We start from the raw sequence: 16,079 nt of genomic DNA on the forward strand, positions 1-16,079 counted from the left end.
TTCGGCAATCCATTTAATTTCATTTTCTTTAAAATACTTTAGTTATCAAATGAAGTGAATGTTTGCACTTAAGACTCAAACACGAAGAACAATTCTAATGGAGAGTAACTCTCTTGAGTTGTCAAAAGAAATTTTGTAAAGTTTCACCACTTACAAGATCATTTTTATTACTTCAAACAATTGAACTAATTCCTCTGACTTATCAGGTCTTAAAAGTTTTTTTTTATAATAGATCTCACAATTTATCCTAATTATTCATCTTTATTTCAATATAATATTTGTACAAATTTTCAAATAAATAGAATTATTCAACTTTTGTTGATATTGTACTAACACAAAACAAATTAGCAATGCATAAATTAACTAAAGAAGCACAAATCCAACATCATTAATAACAAACTAACTAAAGTAGAAACTGCAACCTTGTTTAAATTAAACAAACTACAGTAGAATATGTCCATGAGTAGAAACATGAGAAGAATGTTAATTCACGAGATACTAGTAAAAGAAAAGTTCGTGAGCAAATGAAAAATGTGCTTGTGCTGCAATGGCTCCCAAAGTTACAATCCAAACATCTTTTTGAAACTCAAGCTATTGGCTTCAACACATACATTTTGCAAGAATGTGGTTCAACAGTGTCAGTCAATTTACCACTGAATTGTCTTTCCAATGTGTTATGCTGCATACATTGAAAAGAAGATATGTTACAGCATCATTGTCCAATAAAGTGTAATGAAAGATAAAGGTCAATATCTTCTGAAAATACCATAGAATTTCTCACTAAATTATTATTTTACCTCCCAAAGATCTCTTGATTCAACAACAGTTGAAGGATGAAGGCCAATATCTTCCCATAGAGCAGTAATGGACGCACGAAGATCAGAGTATTTATTGAGTAAAACAACATCCACCCTATATTCTGAAAGAGGACCTGCCCAAACCTGATGGGAAAAAATGCATTTCAATTATTATTTCTTTTCTTTCTTATTCAACTACATTCAAGATAGAATACACTATAACTTGTTTCTTATAATAAGAACCAAAGATAGTATATAGCAAGAACAATTTACCTCGAGAGTGCTTTCCATCCTAACCTTTTTACCTTGTTTACCAAGTGGATCTAAAATTGGAGCAAGATATTAAAAACCTCATAAAAGGCCCTTAACTTAATGCACACCAAATAATTATACATGAAGACACATGTTAAGCTTCTCATCACCTTGGTTAACTGCAATAACCTCCGTATTTGATAGTATCTCTTTAGTGTCTTCAGTCATATTTCTAACATCACACCCGATAATAAGAGGGGCCTGCGGTAACTCTTTGCATGAAAAACGGAATGTATAAAGTATAGAATTTAAGTTTTATACGTAAAATCATCTTTATACTATCAATCAATCTGAAAGGAATCACAGTAGGCATGACTTTAAAAATAATTATTAGACAAAAAGTTTAATGTTTATATCCTGATAGAATAAAACAGTTTAAAATTATTATTCAATCATAAGTATTATTTGAATTACTTTAAAATAAATATTTTAAAAGTTAATAAATTTAACATGATGAGTTATGATTGAATGATTATATAAGTGCATAAAATCAACAAACATATATTAACAAAAAAAAGTTGCTTGTGAAAAACAAAGACAAAGTTATTAATCTTAACACCATTAATATATGAATCCGTAATAAATACACCATTAATATAATATTTATTTATCAGAAAATAAAATATAAATATAGATATTATATTGTGGGTGTATATAGTTGTATTATACTGTGGTATAGATATCCTATGATAATTTGTAATTGGATGAAAGTTTAACATTAAAGTATATTATGCTTTCATAAAAATTATATACATACGTAGAAGAACATTGTAATGTTTACGAAGGATAGTATAATACCTTGGAAGTGGCCCATAAACTGAAGTGAACAATATATTCATTTTTGTTCATCCTTTCATTTCCTATCTCGAGCATGTTAGGATCGATCGATTTAAATGTTTAGAATGACAGAGAGAGATGAACATAAACAAAAAACAAAAAATACTCTCACTAGTCATTATCATCTAGACAAAATAAAGAAAGCATAGTGAAATTCATACCATTCCAACCACCAGGTCTTGCATAATCAGCATAAACTTCATTCATATCTGCTTTTGAAAGCATACTGCTAAACAGAATAAAAGTTACATATATAGTTTGTACAACTATCAAGTATAAACCCAACTTTAATACAATTTTTTTTGTTTATCGCTTTTTACCTATCCCAGTTATCCCTAATGTCATCAGTAATTCTCCAGCTATTTCCCACTTGATAACCCCATAATGCAGGATGCATGTCTCCCCTTATTAACAAAGCAATGTGTAATTAGAGGGAAAAATTGAGTGCAAAATTTGAAAACAATATCTAAAACATTGTAAAAACAAAACACAAACTACTATTCAAATAGTGAGAAGTAGATTGGACGGCCTACCTTCATCAAAAATCGAGGCATAATAGGGTATCTATACATTAAATAAAAAACAATTTTCATTTTTAGGTATGAAAATGAAATTGAAAAATAACTATATATAACAGTGTTGTGAAAATATAACTATTTTTACTACCTATCAATAGGCTTTGTTCCACCCTAAGAAAGATAAAACAATGATGATAATAACCGTTTGTTTAATAGCAACTGATATGTTTGAGTGAGCAAAAGGAATAATCAAATTTAAGAAAGAAGCAGTGTTATATACCCATGATGCGAAAGTCTTGGCATCTTGCTCTCCATAACCAAGTGAACCAGGCATCACATTTGCACAAGTAAAATACCTGCAAAATTACCCCAATCATATATGCATAGAGCTAAAATTTTAAAGAGTTGAGAAACATATCATGCTTTGGTTAAATCTTGTACCCTGCAGCTGAATAAATGCCAAGCTTAAGACCCTTCCCATGAACATAATCTGCAACAGCTTTGATGCCAGAAGGAAATTAATTTTGTTTTATGAGCTACCTAATTACCCTGTCATGTATATATATTTTGGATCAAATACTTTATTAATTCAATGAAATCATTTTAATTTGATTTCAAGAGAAGTATAAACAAAACATCTAATGACAATTACAATTCATACATCGACATCCCGGAACATTTCACCCCAGCCATCATCTGCGAAGAATTATGGATCAACTATCAAGGTTAATTGCAGTTCTTATGTCATTTGCAAAGTAAAGGGAAGTGAAAAAAATGAGAATAAACTAGAAACGATTGAAGAAAAAAAGAAGCAAATAAAGTTGTTTTTTCATGTACCTATGTTAACATAAATGTATCCAATCTTGGGTAGACCCGTAGAAACAAGGGTGATTTATTGTACTAAAGAAAAAATGTGATATGATGTGACAATTCTAGCTGAATAATTTAGATAGAAAAAAGGTAGATGTGTGATGCATACCCCATTGGAGGAGTGGCACCAAGGCCATTGGCAACGAGATTGTGTTGGCTCTCACTCTCATCATTGTTAAACATAATTAGTGTTGGATCAAGTGGTCTCGGAATAATTAAGAAGGGGTTGAATTAATTATTACTGAATCTTTACTAATTAAAAATTTATCCTTTTTAGGTTTTTACTATATTGTTAAGAAAGTAAATAACACAAATGGAAACTTAACCAAAAGTAAAAGTGGTAATTAAAGTGCACAACGAAAAATAAAGAGGGTAGGAAAGAAGAAAAACAAACACAATAGTTTTATACTGGTTCGACAACAACCCGTGCCTGCTTCCAGTCCCTAAGCGACCTGCGGTCTTTGAGATGTCTTATCTTGTAAAATCCTTTACAAACAAAGATCCACAAGGAATGTACCCTCCTTTGTTCTCTTTGAACAACCTAGTGGATGTACCCTCCACTAGAATTGATCCACAAGAGATGTACTCTCTATTGTTCTCAGTCACAACGAGGAATGCATGTATTGTACATATAATTTTTTTTATAACTATTGTTTTTGGCTTCCCAGTGGAATACAAGAATATTCTCCCAAATTCCGGTTATTAGAGTAGTTATGAGACCAATTCTTTCTTGATTCAAATCTTAATTATACTTATTGCATATACTTAAACTTTATGTTTTATACCAATTGATGAAGTTTGATTATATTTTTTAGGGTTAAATATGTTTTAGATTTCTAATAAATTTTTATTTTTATTTTATATCCCTAATAAAAAATATATTTTTGATCCTTATTATTTTATTTTAGTTCTTCTAGTATATCAATATTTTTCATCTTTGTCCCTGTAATATATACAACATTTGTTATTAGTTCCAATCAAATATTTTTTTCAAGTAACTAATACAAAATGAAGTAAATATTATAAGGACTAAAAGTATTTAGGATAAAATGAAATAAAATATATCATTCAATTTCATAGTAATTATAATTAGGATAAAATATTTTAGTCCCCTTAAAAAATTTCAAATTTGGTTTAATCTTCCAAAAAAACCATTCTCTTATTTTCATCCTTTCAAATTAAAAATACTCAATCTTCGATCCTCAAAGGGGTTATAATTAATATTTAATAACATTTATAATCACCAAAAAATACACGAACTAAAGTGAAATATTTTTAATTTAGAGGAACAAAAATAAGACAATTTTTTGGGAGACTAAAACTAATTTGAAAATTTTTAAAAGGATAAAATATATATTTTACCTTTACATTTATTCTGATATCTGATTAGTTTATATTGTAAAAAAATTATAATCACAATGCATAGAAATTTAACTTACTTAAAATAGAGTTTTACTTATAAAAGAATTCCTATCCCTTTGCAATCATCAAGGGTACGTTGGCCAACATCAAGTAAGGTTAGCAAGACTTCTTATAATTTGACAAATTAAGTATGAATAGCCATAAGTCCATGTATTGTTAATTTCAAAACGCGTGTCTTTTTATATTGATGTTGGGTGAGAGAATGACCCAGTAGCGGCTACTTCAACTTCCCTTGATGGCCGCCACGTATCATATAATTAACCACCATTACTCTTTATCAAGTGCATGTCTTCATTGCAGTATTTAAATATATTTAAGTCATGTATAATAACTTGCGAAATTTACATTGTAACTACTTTTCATTCATATTAATTCTCCTTCACCAATGAACAAACATAGCAATAAATCTTGCTTTGAACTAGATGCAAATTGGTAATGCTATTTCTTCTTGTTTGAAACAAATTACTAAACCTTCTTGGACCAAATTAATTAACTTGACCTTTGTCTATAAATGGAAATATAGAAATTTGATATCAAGGCAACCTGGATCTTGTTCCTAAATCCTAACCAAATGGACAGATTAATTCTAATCTTGTAAATCAAACTGCTGCAAGAACAAATCTTATAGTAAAAGAAATGAAGGACTTGATGAATAGTAAGAACATAAATATATGCTTGGGAACAAGGACAAGTATATAGCTAGCTCAAGCACCACCAATAGTTCCAAAAAGATGACGGTTTGACTTTGGAAGGAAGGCATTAAAGTATCTTAGCATTCTCATAAAACATCACACGCAAAGAGTGCCAATTCCAACCGATCCACTCTTCTTCATATTTGCTATTTTTCTCCCCAACTAGGTATCAAACTCCTCCACCAAGGTTTTAGAAAAGAAGAGAGCTACATGGACACAACACACACAAACAGGTATATTTCTCCTTTGGAAAATTTCTTTTCATCATAGATGATAGACTTGATTGTGAAGACGTTATTTTAGAAAATGATGATAGAATAACAATAAACTTGATGACGTTATATTTATGTCATGTTTGTGTTGGAAAATCACCTTAATTGTTATCATCCTTAACTGGTTGTAGTTGCAATCTATCAAAATTTTTTATCAATGTCTCGTAAAAGGGTTACCTACAAAGGGGGTAACCAAAGAGACTAAGTGCAGCATTGTTGTTGTGTGCAGCCGTCAGAACATTGACTCTTAGGGAAATGGGATTCTATATCGACTAGAGATAAGGTGGCCTAAGTAGTGCTTATAAATTTTTGGAAAACCTCGTTAAACAAGTTGATTTTTGTCGGATTGAATTAGACCCTAAGCCTAAATTCTAAGAGTTTGTTTATTTATGTGTAATGATCTTCAAATTATGTGGTTATTGTAACTGCTAGTTTCTTCAAATCCTACAAAACCTGCCACCTCCCTGTATCGCAAGTTCTGGTTTGTGGAACCCATTTGATTTGAGCGTACCTTAGGAGTTAGGTCACACATTTTTGCTACTTTACTCCTACCCTACTTGCCTATCCATTTCTAAGAAATGGAAGAGAATATAATAGAATAATAGCTTTTCTTCGCTTTAAAGCTAGAGTAGTGACATGATCTCAACTTACACACCACTCTTCTGTCTTTGATCCACTTCTATGTAAGAAAATTAAGATGATCAGTTATATAATGTGGTCCAAAACACCATAAGACATCGTGGCTAGGGGTAACCAACTCTATGGAAACACACAAGAGATTTGGATTACGTACTATTATTACCTTGGTCCTTTTTCTGACTCTTACTAAAAGTCTAAGCTCAACTGCATTTGATGTCAGTGAATATGAAGATTGGAAGAGCATTGATATAGCAGATTCTATCTTAAGTTATGGGTATGTATTAGAACCTCCCCTCTTGTTAATTTTTCATTTTCTAAAACCCACACGAATGCCTATTCTAACTTGAACACTTCAATTTTTTTTTTTTGGGGGGGGTGGGGGGTTGTGTTAAGAAGTGAATTGGGAGACATGGAAGAAAATGAATGGCAGATGGTGCAAACGAAAGGAAACCAATTTGTGGTGAACGACCAACCTTTCTATGTTAATGGATTCAACACATACTGGTTGATGGTATTTGCTGCGGATGAGTCCACAAGAGGGAAGGTCACTGAGGTGTTCAAACATGCATCCTCTGTGGGTATGTCAGTTTGTAGGACTTGGGCCTTCAATGATGGCCAATGGCGTGCTCTTCAGAAATCTCCATCAGTTTATGATGAAGACGTATTCAAGGTTAGTGTTTCTAAACTCATGGTCATTTAAGAAAATTGATTAATTTAATTACCCGGGACTCATCTTATTTCTTTTTCCACTTAATTACACTCTACCTAATGCTAGTTTTTTCTCCAATCCTTATAAGAGAGAGAAAATGTATTTATCTTCTTAATTCATAACATTTATTGTAAAATAATTAAGGATATCTTGGTCAAAAAATAATTAATGCAAAAGACAACTTGAAAAGAATTTTATAAAAGCAGACAAACAAATTTTTTTAAAAAAAAGTCTTATATTTAAGAACGGAGAAAATACTAGTTATTTTCAGTACTTATTATATACTACTAAAAACAGTATTATGATTTTGAATTCTCTAGTATAATGAATCTTTCTTCACCATTGTATTTTGTGGTTAGTGGTTATTGATGTTTGAATGATTATACTGTCAAATTTTTAGTTATAATGTGCAGCTAAATAGCAATCCTCATGTAGTTCCATTTTATTGTTGGAACCATAGGCCTTGGACTTTGTGGTAAGTGAAGCAAGGAAATACAAAATCAGGCTCATATTATCACTGGTTAACAACTGGGAGGCTTATGGTGGCAAACCACAGTATGTGAAGTGGGGCAATGCAGCTGGCCTTAACTTGACCTCTGATGATGACTTCTTTTCACATCCAACTCTCAGAAGCTACTACAAGGCTCATGTTAAGGTAAGTAGTTTCTTACAATCCAACAGAACAAAAACCACCTTTTGTTGCTTTTTTTTTTTATGTGATGCTGCAATGCTCAACTACCTAATAATGAATACATGTGGTTGTGGTCTTTTTCCTTGTTTATTCCTTTTAACTAACTGGTTCTGGTACTATTTTTCACTGTGTAGACGGTGCTCAATAGAGTTAATACATTCACAAATATCACTTACAAGGAAGATCCAACAATTTTTGCTTGGGAACTGATGAATGAGCCTCGATGCACCTCAGACTCCTCAGGTGATGTGTTACAGGTTTGCCCAATTGCCCCTCCAGAACTTTCGCTTTCCATTAAAGAAAAAAAAAGTCATGTGAACCTATGTTTTTAAAAGAAACACCATATAATTAATCATAGGATCATTGCATTCAACAAATATGTTTGTCATATCATGTAATAATTGCATTCAACTAATCAGTTCCCTCCATGATATCACATTTTGTGCTCAACTGAATACATTCTAGGATTGGATAAAAGAAATGGCATTCTATGTGAAGAGCATTGATCCAAAACACCTAGTGGAGATTGGACTAGAAGGATTTTATGGCCCCTCAACACCTCAGAAATATCAGTTCAACCCAAATTCATATGCTCATGAGGTTGGAACTGATTTTATCAGGAACCACCAGGTTCTAGGTGTTGACTTCGCTTCTGTTCACATATATCCAGACTCTTGGTGAGTTTATTCATCGGTAAATTTTACTGAAGTATGTTTAGTATCACAAAACTGAACTTCTACAAACCTTTAAGATTCATCTTATAATCATATTCACGCGCAAGTGAATACAAGTAAACTCCATTCTAAACTAAATTAATGTATTATGTCATAATTGCTTCATTTTTGCTTTTACCATTCATCTAATTATCTGAAATCCACACCTTTAGACATGAGTATGATAGTTTCTAACTATGAATTAATTACCTTGTCAAAGGATTTCACAATCAGTTGCAGATTCCCATCTCCCATTCATAAAGACTTGGATGGAAGCCCACATAGAGGATGCTGAAAAGTATCTTGGAATGCCCGTTGTTTTTGCTGAGTTTGGTGTATCTGCAAAAGCTCCTGGCTACAATTCAACATATAGAGACAACCTTATAAACACTGTGTACAAGACCATCCTGAACTCTACAAAGAAAGGAGGTAGTGGGGCTGGAAGCCTTGTGTGGCAGCTCTTTCCTGACGGAACGGATTACATGGATGATGGCTATGCAATTGTTCTCTCAAAGTCACCTTCCACGTCAAGCATTATATCCCTTCAATCCACAAGGCTAGCCCTCTTCAATTCCCTGTGTTCTAAGAAATGCCGTTGGGGTTGTAAGAAAAGAAATGTGTTGGAAAAAGTACTCTATCATGACGAACTGTAACACCGTATGTGGAAAGTTGCCAACTAGTGCTATGTAAAAAAGCTTGTCCGTGGTGGATGCAAGAGTATTAGCTTCATTTTGAAAACGATAATACACAGAAAAACGAAGACGAGATAAATATGGGGCTCACCGTACCATTCTGTTTGTATTGATGCCAATAGTTTACTTTATATGTTCCGACATATGTGTGGCATTTTGTAAAATAAGCTAGTAATTTTGTTGTGAAGAACTATTGTGTTATTATATCGATGACAACTCTTTGAAGGCCACAAGAAGCACAATTTCGTACAAGAATACTAATCAAATGACAGAGCTATATGAAACTGAATATATAATCTCATCTTGGATGTAAGTATGTAAGTTTTATCTAGTAAGTGTCGATAGAATGCAGCTCTACTTAGCTGTATGTCCTGTTTCAAGGCATAGAACTCGAAGTTTAGGTATTACAAGTGCGGTCCCGCCAATCTTCAAGCATTCACCTTTTGTATAAAGAAACCATAGGAGGCAACTGATTAATCTCTTACAACCATTAGGTGCTCCTGCTTGAGATTGTTGTCATATAGATTACACGAAAATTATAAATGTATACTGCAGCAATAATGTTTCTTTCTGTAAGCTTTGATGTCCCCAGGCTTATGGTGTGCCTGTAATGAAGTAGAAAACCTTTTTCTGATTTAAGCTTGGGGAGGAAAAGCCAAACACAAAAAATGGAACAAAATCTTATATGTGATGGTTGTCAATTCACAAGTAGGCTTGTCGCGGGACACCTTTGAATTCAAATGTGCTCCTCCTGGTAGAAATAAATGTTGAAATAATATTACCTCAGAGAGCTTCAATCAAAAGTGATATGATTCATAGTTCTTACACAACAAAAGAACAAAAAAAGAAATGGGTAAACCATCCTGACATATTATCAGTAACCCAGGACCTAAAGAAACCTGTTGTTTTTACACTGAGAGACTGCCTTTTGGGTTAACTAGAAATTTTTACATCACCTTATGATGCAAAAGAGAGTGTACAGATTGCAAGAGGTTCACACTAGTGATTTTCTTTCGTCCAGTTTAATAAAGTCAAATAGAAAGCACAGTTCCACATTCATTCTAAATCATTTTTCTTAGTTTTTTCTCAAGGAAACAGTAGATAACTCTATAGTCTATACACATTTTCAGATGCCAAAATGGGCAGAAGCAAGAGGAAACAAAAAAAATTATCTGCTCAAGCTTGACTATATAAATTTTGCAGATAACCAGGGATTAAAAATAAAAAATAAACCAGTAAATGGAACGATATACTCACATTGCGAAGCAGCTCACTTTCTGTTCAAGTTTAATTTTGAAAGGACTGCAGCTGCTTGATCACCACCCAGAAGAAAATAAGGATGTCGCAGAGCAGCAGCAGCAGATAAGCGTCCTCTTCTTAGGGAACCTCTTTCAGATACAAGCTTTGTTGCTAAATCCCACCCTCTACTGGATTCACTATCTAGAATTTGCAAGTCAGGCCGGAGGCGAGTGTAGTCCCTCCATTTTTTCATATCATATCCACATGTTTTTAGTTCCAAGTTGAAATTCTTCAAAGCAGCAGGAGACCTTAAGCTTGGTATTGCCATTTGCAGTAGTACAATCCCAGCTGAATACATATCAAACAAATCAGGGCTGTTTAACTGCAACAATAATCACATAACTCCACTTTAGCACTTCCTGAGCAAAATAGGTGTATATGTGAAACAAACAAGAGGATAGTTAATTCAGCAGTATGTGATTAACATATTAACCAATCTTTTAGTTAATGTTCCTGCATTTACATCTTAACTAGGAGCTCTTAATTTTAATTTACAGAACAATTATATTCTTTGTGAACAGATCTTGGCCAGTATGCTGCTTTAACCGATTTGATAAAATTGTTGATCCCCACTCCCCAGTATTATATTTTTCATTAAAACTAATATTACTACAGAAGAACCATATTTTGAGTGCATAAATAGAATATAAGTAGCAAAACCTGCCACAGAACTGGTGAAAGGAAAGCAGCAATTGGTTCTGGTGGTGGACTTGGTGTTTCTTCTGGAAGTACATATAATTCTGGGGGACAGTAGTCAGGATCCAAAAGGGTACGATTTGGAACATAATTCTTTCCAATCCTCAGGTCTGTTGCTGCACCAAAATCAATGAGTTTAATCTGCCCTCGTTTAGTAACCACTAAGTTGGCTGGCTTTACATCCCTGTGAACAATGCCTGTATCGTGAATTTTCCTAAGAGACGTAATGATCTGGCGCATTATTTGTTTGATGATCAATGCATTTCGTTTCGAAGAGTCCACACCTTGCAAGACACGTCCAAACATCACTGATTCCAAGTTTGAAGGAAAGTTGCGATCTTTCATGTAATCAGCAAGAGTACGATCTCCCTGCGACAGGGGCAACCCTCGAATTAATTTAAGTAAATGAAGGAATAAACTAGACTAAGATGACAAATTCAATTTATATTTTCAAGATGGCATTTAGCACCACCTGAACAAAATATTTATAAAACTCCTGACAGTTAAATAGTGCATATTTATCCATTATGCAACAGAAATACAAGCTAGAGCACCTCAAACTTCCAAACAAGCCATTTTCCACCTTTTGTAAACTGTGAATTAGTTTGATCAGCTACAAAAGTTCCAAGGAAGTCAGCACATGTTTCGGGTGCTGCCCTAGATAGCCTGTAATTGAACCACTCCTCATAATCACCAAACTCCTCAGCCCCTTGGATTCCAACCTTAACCTGCATATTCCATTAGTCAGATTACGCAAAATGCATGCTTTTTAATCCAAAAACAGAAAATGGTAATTCAGCAACTCAGGTACTATGCAATTTACGGACCTACTTCAATTTAAAATATTTGTTCATTTACACATCTTTCTTCTCTTGATCATGAAAACAAGAATTTAGAAAAGAAGAACAAAAAAATACAGAATGGATGAGGAATCCTAATGATCAAACATTCTTGTATCTAAGGGGTCTAGCTCAGTTGGTTGACACTGACTTTCATTCCCAGAGATAACAAAAAAACATCCATCCACCAAATCAAAGAACAATAAATACCTTTTTAAGAATGACTTTATCCTTAGACTTGGCATCAAGCTGAGTTGTCTTGGCTCTCCCCCTCTTCTGCAGCACATCCACATCCACATTCTTTGGAAGCAAAACACCCGAATAGACAACACCAAAGGACCCTTCACCGAGCTTGTCTCCAACCACAAAGTCACTCCTCTTCAAGTTCCTCCTTCCAGACAAGTTGTCCAAACCCAGTTGAAGAGGTGCCAAAAGGTACGCATCAATGGCACCGACAAGAACACCTGGTCTTGCAGTCAGGTAAATCCACGTCAACCCACCAAAGACAAGGAACACCCACCTCTGCATGTCGGATAAGCCTTCTGTCACTCTCTGGAACTGGTCCACCCCGACACTGCTGCTCTCCAACAACCCTTTGGCCACGTCATCGAACAATGCATGGCACTTTGCAGAGTTGAAACGGTAGTGGTTTGAGTTTGATAAGAAGACGTTACATGTAGCATGAGCATTATTGTTTGGTTTCAGTTTCAGGATTTGGTTGTTGTGTTTAAGTGTGGAAGAAGTAGCAGTTGGAGGGAGGAGCAGAGAAGCCATTCCAAATGATACCTCTTTTGTCACTTCTTCTTCCTCACTTTATTTTATCCACGGCTTCTCTTCTCTTCTCTTCTCTTGGTCCAAATTTAAGACCTCATCCATTAAACTTCAAACCGCATAAATACTAACACCTGTGCAAGGTTGCTTTATTTACATTTATTTATTTATTTATGAAAATAGTTTTAAGTGGGAGTAATTTTTTAAAACTTTATTTTTAAAATTTTATGCCCGAAAATATTAAAATAAACTTTTTTATAATCTTGTTTCATTAAAAGATTATAGTCAAATTTATAATAAATTCTTATTTCAAAAATATTGAATATATATGCGGTCTAAATTTTATAATTTTTTAAGTTAAAATATTTCTTAGCCCTTCTAATCTTTTTTTGTTAAAAATAGTGTTAGCCTCTATATTTTAAAAACGGAAATTTTGATCCTCCTATTTTTATAATCGGTAAACTTCATTTCGTTATCTAAAGTTATATAAAAAAGAAAAAAAAAAGCATGAAAGTTACCAATTATAAAAAATATAATTCCCAAAATTGTTATTTTTAAAATATAATAAAGACTAACACCTGATTTAAAATTGAAAAACTTAAAACACATTTTAACTTTTTTTATAAAATTTTAACATTTAAAAAGCCACAAAATAAATGACAATAACAAGTTACAGTTCGTTTTAATAATTATTTTTCTACTTATTTAACCTTGGGGTGTTCAGATCCCATTCAATAAAAAGGAAAAATTGATCAAAAAAAATCAAAACCAATAAAAACTTGAATTTTTTGTTTTATTTTTAAGATATTTTTTAGATAACTAAATAATTTTATCTACCTTAACTATTTTTGCTCTGAATATTGTAACAAGTCAATAGATTATCAACTTTGTTGTTACTAAGATGTTTCTTGGTAGCAAAAACAATAGAGGGGGTCAAGCACAATCCACATAAAATACATGGGTGAAGTGAAAGGGAGGGGTGCCCGATGTTATATGAAAAAATAAATTAGAATTTTTTGTACGATTATAAAATGGAGGACATCAAGTGTAATAAGTGAAAATCTCATGGGTTCATGTAATTTACTCTAAATTTTTATCCAATGATTTTACAATAGTATCATCCATGTAGACTTTGGCCACATTTATATCTTGTAATTGAAGAAAATATCCACCAATCTATCAAATTTCGGCAAAGAAAAATAATTTATAGGGCGTGCAATTTACTCTAAATTTTTATCCAATGATTTTATAATAGTATCATCCATGTAGACTTTGGCCACATTTATATCTTGTAACCAAAGAAAATATCCACCAATCTATCAAATTCGACAATGCAAAGAAAAATAATTTATAGGGCGTGTCATTGCCTCTCTTTCCTGCACCCTTGGTAGACAGTTCTTACAATTGCTCCTTGCTTTGATGAATTAACATGCATGATCTTTCAAGCTCATATCAATCCCCATACAATGCCAAGTATAAAAGAAAGCAACATCTAAGTTGCAAGCATTGGTTTGCGCACCAGCAAATTGTTGTACACCCGTCACAACATGCGCAATTCCAGGTTTGCTCTTCCGTAAAATTGATATGGATTACAAATCCGTAAACCCGATATAAATTGCTCAATCCGTATGTAGGAATTGAACCTATGATTTTTATATTATTAACACAACACTCTAAGCAACTGAGCTAATAGATCAATTATATTATAAAATAACTAATATTGCTATATATAATACTAAAATTTTTAATATATATTTAACGCATATGTAAATTTAGATAATAAATTCAGTTGGTTAAAGTGTCATGTTAATAACGCAAAAGTCATAGATTTAATTCCTGCCTAGTCTATTAATTTTAAATTAATTCATAAAATATATTTTTGAAAAAATTAAAAAAAAATCATTTCAGCCACTTACGGATTGGTCAATTCATATCAACTTTATGGAAGGACAATATTGAAATTGCACTATTGTACTAGATATCCCAACAATTCTATTGGGTGCACAAAGAAAAACCCTTTAAGTTGCATTTCAAAGTTCCTTGTGGCGGAGGAGTCCAACACGTGCTAAACCTCCTAGGATTCTAGCACTCGCAAACATTGTGAGCCCGTCGATTAATCTTCCATTGGACCAACACTTCAGATGCTCTATGCCCCACTTGATCTATAAATGGGATCTCACCTACTCCCAAAGCTTCTTGTTCCTCCACTTCCATAAACTACATAACAACATAATCACTTCACTCTATCTTATCATTTAACAGGCTCAAAGAGTAAGAATATAAATTCAGCAAAGCCCTCTCTACTTGGTCAGTTAAGAGGATATTATATTGTTTTCTCAAAATATGTAACGATTTTTTAAATGCTCACCCCCACAAGCCACAACTTTCTTTTCCTTAAGATATATTTACCCCACAACTATCTTGCTTGTTGATCCCTTTATATTACCTTTCAACGTAATTAGTGGCAAAAGCCAAACATGAACACCCGATTAAACTATTAATAACATGTTGGGATGTGTGGTGGCTACTGTAAACCATGTAAAAAATTAATTGATTTTACTTCATTGTGTCACTCTTCCATATACAGTAATATGAATCTTAATTCAATACTAAATTAGGTTGTTCCATAAAATTAGTTAAAAAATAGGTTGAAAGCTACAAAGCTAGTTGGAAACTAAAAGACTAACATTTTGGTATTGAAGAAGGACTCAATCTTTCATACTCCTATCTCCATCTTTTCTCCTACACTCAAAATATCCATTTGGACAAACCTCCTCCACATTCTGACTCTTCTTTGCAGCTGGAGGATGCTGAGAACCTCAATTTGAACATATTTCATAAGCATACCCTTGCCAACAACTTTGTAGGCCTTTACGATTCCCAGTCTCTCCAAGATGCCCAAATGCTAGAGCCAGTGGCATCACTCAAACGTTTGCACATTGCTGCAAACAACTTCCATTTCGTGTTGAGGAGTCTTGAGTGTCAAGTATGTTTTCTGACTTGGAACTTTCTAAAATTTTATTTATATGTCTTTATACTATGTCCAGATTGCCTTATTGCTCTTGTGTGACCAGATTTCTCAAAGGTTGAAACCAGATGGGATTGACGCTAAGGTGAATGGCAAGGTTAGTTAGTTTTAGAAATCTTCTTCTCCTTATGGGAATCAAATTCAACTTAGCCGTCACATTATTCCGTCAAAAATAAATAAATAAGCATTCACATTAAGGGTAAAAACATATTGTTTGGGTTTGTAATGTATCCTTTTTGTCCTTGAATTTCTAAGCAGTGGCATCTTTTTACTGTTGCAAGA

At 33.1% G+C, this 16,079-nt stretch overlaps 3 protein-coding genes across 7 annotated transcripts; 1 reads left to right on the forward strand and 2 right to left on the reverse strand.

Moving 5' to 3' along the window:
* Window positions 1–404: 404 nt before the first annotated feature.
* On the reverse strand, window positions 405–3,266 carry LOC114405351 (alpha-galactosidase 1-like). Of its 2 annotated transcripts, none has more exons than XM_028367929.1 (8): window positions 3,126–3,266; window positions 2,906–3,013; window positions 2,745–2,820; window positions 1,908–2,172; window positions 1,220–1,310; window positions 1,071–1,120; window positions 798–941; window positions 405–679 (listed from the first exon to the last, which is right to left on the reverse strand). In XM_028367929.1, the coding sequence occupies exons 4-8, from the start codon at window positions 1,980–1,982 to the stop codon at window positions 587–589; spliced, it is 453 nt and encodes a 150-aa protein (XP_028223730.1). In that variant the 5' UTR covers window positions 1,983–2,172; window positions 2,745–2,820; window positions 2,906–3,013; window positions 3,126–3,266; the 3' UTR covers window positions 405–586. The 2 variants fall into 2 exon arrangements, with proteins under 2 accessions (XP_028223730.1, XP_028223729.1); XM_028367928.1 differs by having other exon boundaries at window positions 2,267–2,820.
* Window positions 3,267–5,407: 2,141 nt separating this feature from the next.
* Window positions 5,408–9,372, forward strand: LOC114405675 (mannan endo-1,4-beta-mannosidase 6-like). 4 transcript variants are annotated; one of them, XM_028368127.1, is made up of 7 exons: window positions 5,408–5,681; window positions 6,580–6,633; window positions 6,756–7,029; window positions 7,529–7,723; window positions 7,894–8,016; window positions 8,225–8,436; window positions 8,693–9,372. In XM_028368127.1, the coding sequence occupies exons 1-7, from the start codon at window positions 5,659–5,661 to the stop codon at window positions 9,123–9,125; spliced, it is 1,314 nt and encodes a 437-aa protein (XP_028223928.1). In that variant the 5' UTR covers window positions 5,408–5,658; the 3' UTR covers window positions 9,126–9,372. The 4 variants fall into 4 exon arrangements, with proteins under 4 accessions (XP_028223928.1, XP_028223927.1, XP_028223925.1 ...); XM_028368126.1 differs by having other exon boundaries at window positions 5,409–5,681; window positions 6,753–7,029; XM_028368124.1 differs by lacking the exon at window positions 5,408–5,681 and having other exon boundaries at window positions 6,421–6,633; window positions 6,753–7,029.
* Window positions 9,373–9,443: 71 nt separating this feature from the next.
* On the reverse strand, window positions 9,444–12,854 carry LOC114405673 (serine/threonine-protein kinase STN8, chloroplastic-like). Its single transcript, XM_028368123.1, has 5 exons — window positions 12,209–12,854; window positions 11,714–11,887; window positions 11,124–11,528; window positions 10,422–10,785; window positions 9,444–9,915 (listed from the first exon to the last, which is right to left on the reverse strand). The coding sequence occupies exons 1-4, from the start codon at window positions 12,770–12,772 to the stop codon at window positions 10,435–10,437; spliced, it is 1,494 nt and encodes a 497-aa protein (XP_028223924.1). The 5' UTR covers window positions 12,773–12,854; the 3' UTR covers window positions 9,444–9,915; window positions 10,422–10,434.
* Window positions 12,855–16,079: the final 3,225 nt, after the last annotated feature.

Source organism: Glycine soja, chromosome 3, assembly GCF_004193775.1.
Source record: "Glycine soja cultivar W05 chromosome 3, ASM419377v2, whole genome shotgun sequence".
NCBI lineage: Eukaryota > Viridiplantae > Streptophyta > Magnoliopsida > Fabales > Fabaceae > Glycine > Glycine soja.

Coding starts and splice junctions, on each gene's coding strand:
- LOC114405675 (XM_028368124.1), top strand. CDS start 6,482: ATGGAAACACACAAGAGATTTGGATTACGTACTATTATTACCTTGGTC. Junction 6,634..6,752: donor GATTCTATCTTAAGTTATGG/GTATGTATTAGA, acceptor GGTTGTGTTAAG/AAGTGAATTGGGAGACATGG. Junction 7,030..7,528: donor ATGATGAAGACGTATTCAAG/GTTAGTGTTTCT, acceptor TTGGAACCATAG/GCCTTGGACTTTGTGGTAAG.
- LOC114405351 (XM_028367929.1), bottom strand. CDS start 1,982: ATGCTCGAGATAGGAAATGAAAGGATGAACAAAAATGAATATATTGTT. Junction 1,311..1,907: donor GTTTATGGGCCACTTCCAAG/GTATTATACTAT, acceptor GAGTTACCGCAG/GCCCCTCTTATTATCGGGTG. Junction 942..1,070: donor GGATGGAAAGCACTCTCGAG/GTAAATTGTTCT, acceptor TTTTCCCATCAG/GTTTGGGCAGGTCCTCTTTC.
- LOC114405673 (XM_028368123.1), bottom strand. CDS start 12,772: ATGGCTTCTCTGCTCCTCCCTCCAACTGCTACTTCTTCCACACTTAAA. Junction 11,888..12,208: donor ATAAAGTCATTCTTAAAAAG/GTATTTATTGTT, acceptor TGGAATATGCAG/GTTAAGGTTGGAATCCAAGG. Junction 10,786..11,123: donor TTTCACCAGTTCTGTGGCAG/GTTTTGCTACTT, acceptor TTATTGTTGCAG/TTAAACAGCCCTGATTTGTT.